At 39.2% G+C, this 3,930-nt stretch overlaps 1 protein-coding gene across 1 annotated transcript; it reads right to left on the minus strand.

Annotated features, from left to right (window-relative positions):
- Positions 1 to 469: 469 nt before the first annotated feature.
- On the minus strand, positions 470 to 1,116 carry LOC126513788 (protein FAM162A). Its single transcript, XM_050162328.1, has one exon. It carries the CDS (start codon positions 1,086 to 1,088, stop codon positions 621 to 623), a length of 468 nt encoding a protein of 155 aa, XP_050018285.1. The 5' UTR covers positions 1,089 to 1,116; the 3' UTR covers positions 470 to 620.
- Between the last annotated feature and the right edge of the window lie 2,814 nt (positions 1,117 to 3,930).

Consider the following 3,930-nt stretch of genomic DNA (forward strand, 5'->3'; position numbering starts at 1 on the left):
TCATCTGGGTTATCTGCTCCTATTGAAGATTGTTCAGGGGGTCTTCCTCAATCAAACCTGAGTTTTCTTAACCCAGAATGAATCCACAGCTTCTCATTTCCTGTGGAAATAAAAGTAGAACCTCTTTCTCAAAATAGCATATCTTTTGATTTAAATTTTGAAGTCAAAATATTTTAAAAATATATAGATTGGTAACCAGCAGCATTTATAATCAAAATTCTTTTAGCAGTTGCTCTTTCTTTCTCAGCAGTCACACAATTCAAAGACAACACAATAATTTATGGTATCCAGACTGTGTATTTTCCATCTTATATAAACTCTATTTATCACTCCATTTCCTTTTTAAGGACTTTCTTTATCCTTTTCCTTTCTTTTCAAATTCTGCTTATAATTTTAAACACACTTTAAATTGTTTAGTTTTTTTTTCACCTGAATCTGTCTTTTCTCTGTATTTCTTTCTTTCTTTTTTTTTTCTTTAAGAAAATGTATTTGTTCCTCTACAGCAGAAGTGGGGAAGTGGAATAAATCCCTGCAAAGCGTGTGTCGTACCACATTCTTTCCAGTGCGTGCTTGTTACTACAACCTCACTCCCAGGTTTTCCAAATCCAGCGCAAATCCTTCTACTCTGCTTTGGCCTTCATAGCTTCCTCCTCTCTCAGACGGGCTTTCCTTTCCAGGTTCAAGCTTGTTAAAGACTCATGTCTTTTCGCCGCCTTCTTGCCCTCAATAACCATATAGATGCATCCTGCCACTGTCAGGGCAATCATTAAATAGCTGACCTTCACCCGGAGCCTGTTTTTTGCAGCATCAAGCATCTCAAACGAGATTGTCTCCGGGATTTCTTCCTCCTTTTTGAAGCGTCCTGACCACAACAGTATCTTCCTCTCGAAGTCCGTGGGTTTGTGCAGGGGCACTCTGTGTCTGTAAGATTCGGTTGGAGCTTTGGAACTTTCCTGTGGCTTGGTGCAAAATCCATTGATCCTCTTCAAGTCAGTGTGCCTGGTAGACCTTAGAGAAGAGGAAGCATTTCTTTCATATAACCTAAAGCAATGTCCAGCCGCCAGGCGCAGGCCGCGGAGGCTCCCCATGGCCGCCTGCTCCGGACGCACAGCACCCCTCGGCTCTGTATTTCTTTCTTTTTCTGACCACATGAGTGTTTAATCTGCTAAGCAATACAACTAAAATTAAAGCAGCAACTTTGGCAATTGGTTCCACCCCTTTCCTTGGCTTGCTGAAAGTCTAGTTTCATGGCAGAGGTACTGTCAGAATCCATGATTATTGCTACAACTCTGCAGAGTTTCTAGGTCCATGAAACAACCAAGAAGCATTCCATCAGTTGCTCATAAGCACCATTTAAGTGTTTTGTAGCAGGGGCTCTTAAAAGAGCTGCACAGTTTTTGCCACAAATGCTGAGTCAGGAAGCCTCTCTTAAAGGCATTGTGCCTCAGCTTGCCTCTAGCAAACAGAGCACGGCTGAGAAAATGCTGCTAACAAGAAGCCAAACTTGACTTTGTTCTTTGTGTTTAGAATCCCTTTTGAAGCTCTCTCAGGTATAATTGCCAAAAGTTGGGCAACATTTGTAGATGGAAGTTTCTGCCCTACCTGGTTTTACAGAAATTCAGTCTCAAATAAACACAAAACAATTTATATTAAGTATAAAATATTTGGGCTGTTTCTCATGCTTATTGCTAACTAACTCTTATACCTTAAATTAACTCATAATTCTTATCTATATTTAGCCACATGGGTTAGTACCTTGGGTTGGTAAAGTATTCAAATCATCATACTTTTACATCTGACTGGCTACTTTATCTCTGTCTTTCTTCTTTCCAGAATTCTCTTAGTTTGGTCTCCCTGCCTATACTTCCTCTCTGGCTACTGGTCAATCATTATTTTATTAAAAACAATATCAGTGGAAAATCTTTACAGTGTATAAGTTCATTATTCCATGGCAGTCATTGAGCAGAATAAAAGTATAACTACAAGAGCTAGTTCCAGGACAGGCTCCAAAGCCACAGAGAAACCTTGTCTCAACCCCCCCCCCAATTAAATAAATAAATAATAACTTTCCATATTATTTATTATAAGTAAGTGATTTAACGGTTTTATGTACACATATATCCATCTAGAGTCAACTAAGTTGCCTCTGTAGGGGACAGCCTTGTTATCCTAATTGTGGCATGGGGTCAATGGACACAAATACATAAAACATTGAGAAAGCGCTAAGGTGCCTTACTTATTTTATGTCAATTATAGTAAACCTGAAGTCAACAATAGATAAGATTGCATAAAAAATCTAAAATGACATTTAAAATTATATTTTCTTTTAGAACTTACATAGTTAGGGAGGCATAATGTGCTATTCAAGTTCCCATTGCTGTGACAAAAATCCCTGAAATTAACTAGTTGAAAAGAGAGATGATCTCTTTTAACTCATGTTTTCCATACGTTCAAATCTTTGTCACTTAGATTCAGAGAACTGCAATAAAGTATAGAAGGACCACATGACAGCAGAGAAGAGAGAGTTCTCAGTAACCTTCTCACATCCAGCAGTCACTCCTGAAGATGCTCCCACACTCCTACAGCACTGGCTGTAGGAGACTACGTCTTCAGTAGAAGAGTGTGGGTACATTTTGGATCCAGCCTGCAGCAAAGTCTCATTCTCATAGATGCTTTTCTTTAATGATTCAGAGTAGTGTATGTTATAGCTGAATATGCTTATTAGTCATTATTTAAAAACCAAACTCAAGGTCAGGGGAGATGGTAATGAAGTGAATTGATAGTGTTCAAGCATAAGCACAAGAGTTTGAATCCCATATTCAGATAAAAGGATGTGTCTGTTGGTCCATTCCTGTCATATGAGTGCTGTGAATTTGGAGGTGGATCTCAAGAGCTCACTAACCAGACAACTTCATCAAATTGGTGACTCCAGGTTCATCGAAAGATGTGCCTCAAAAATCAATGTGGGCAGCAATTGAGGAAGACACCTCATATTTACCTATGGTTTCCCAGTATAAGTATATATGTGCATGTTGTATAATACATACTTATATAAACTTTCATGAAAATATGTTCACATGCATATACCACACACACATACATATATACTACACATGCATACATAATACACACACACACAAGTATTGCCAGGAGAATTGTCTGTATTCTGTTAGTCATGTTTTAAATAAATGCTTATTGGCCAGGCAGGAAGTATAGGTGAGAAAAACAGACAGGAAGTAAAAATGATACAATAAGAACAGGAGAATTTTGGGAAGGAGGAAGTTGATTCCTCCCACTCCTGCCCAGACCACTGAAGCAGCAGGATGTGATCTGCCCCACTGAAAAAAGGTACTGAGGCACATGGCTAACATAGATCAGAAAAATGGGTTAATCAAGAAGTGAGAGTTAGCCAGTGAGAGGCTAGAGCTAATGGGCCAATCAGCTTATAATTTATGGAGATTTATGTGTGATTTTCTTTGGAGTCAAACAGTTGTAGGGTATCGGGCAGGACAGAAACACAAACAAGCAGGCCCATTCATGTTACAGAATGGCGCCCACGTGGATAACTACATCCACATAAAGCCTAAAATCTTGGGAAAGACTAGAGTAAAGCATTTCGGTTTTCAGCCATAGCAGAAAGAAAAAAGCTGAGCTGTTTTAAAATGCCGGCTTTCTGGGCCATCCTGTCAGGAAAAACTCTGACTCTTTCAAACAGGTGGGCCAGACTATGGAGCTATGGACACAATGTTGCAGCTTGCTTCCTGGCAAGGACCTTGAAATGCCATAGGAGCTTTTCAGTGTTGTTTACACACTATTGCAGCTTGCTTGCTGGCAAGCACCTTAAAATGCCATAGAGTTGTGGCAAAAAACTTCTCCATATTCCTTAACAAATTAAAGACCCATGTAGTCACAAATATAATACACATATAC

This window comes from Alexandromys fortis, unplaced genomic scaffold (assembly GCF_014885135.2).
Source record: "Alexandromys fortis isolate MF-2015 unplaced genomic scaffold, M_Fortis_MF-2015_v1.1 scaffold_117, whole genome shotgun sequence".
Lineage (NCBI taxonomy): Eukaryota > Metazoa > Chordata > Mammalia > Rodentia > Cricetidae > Alexandromys > Alexandromys fortis.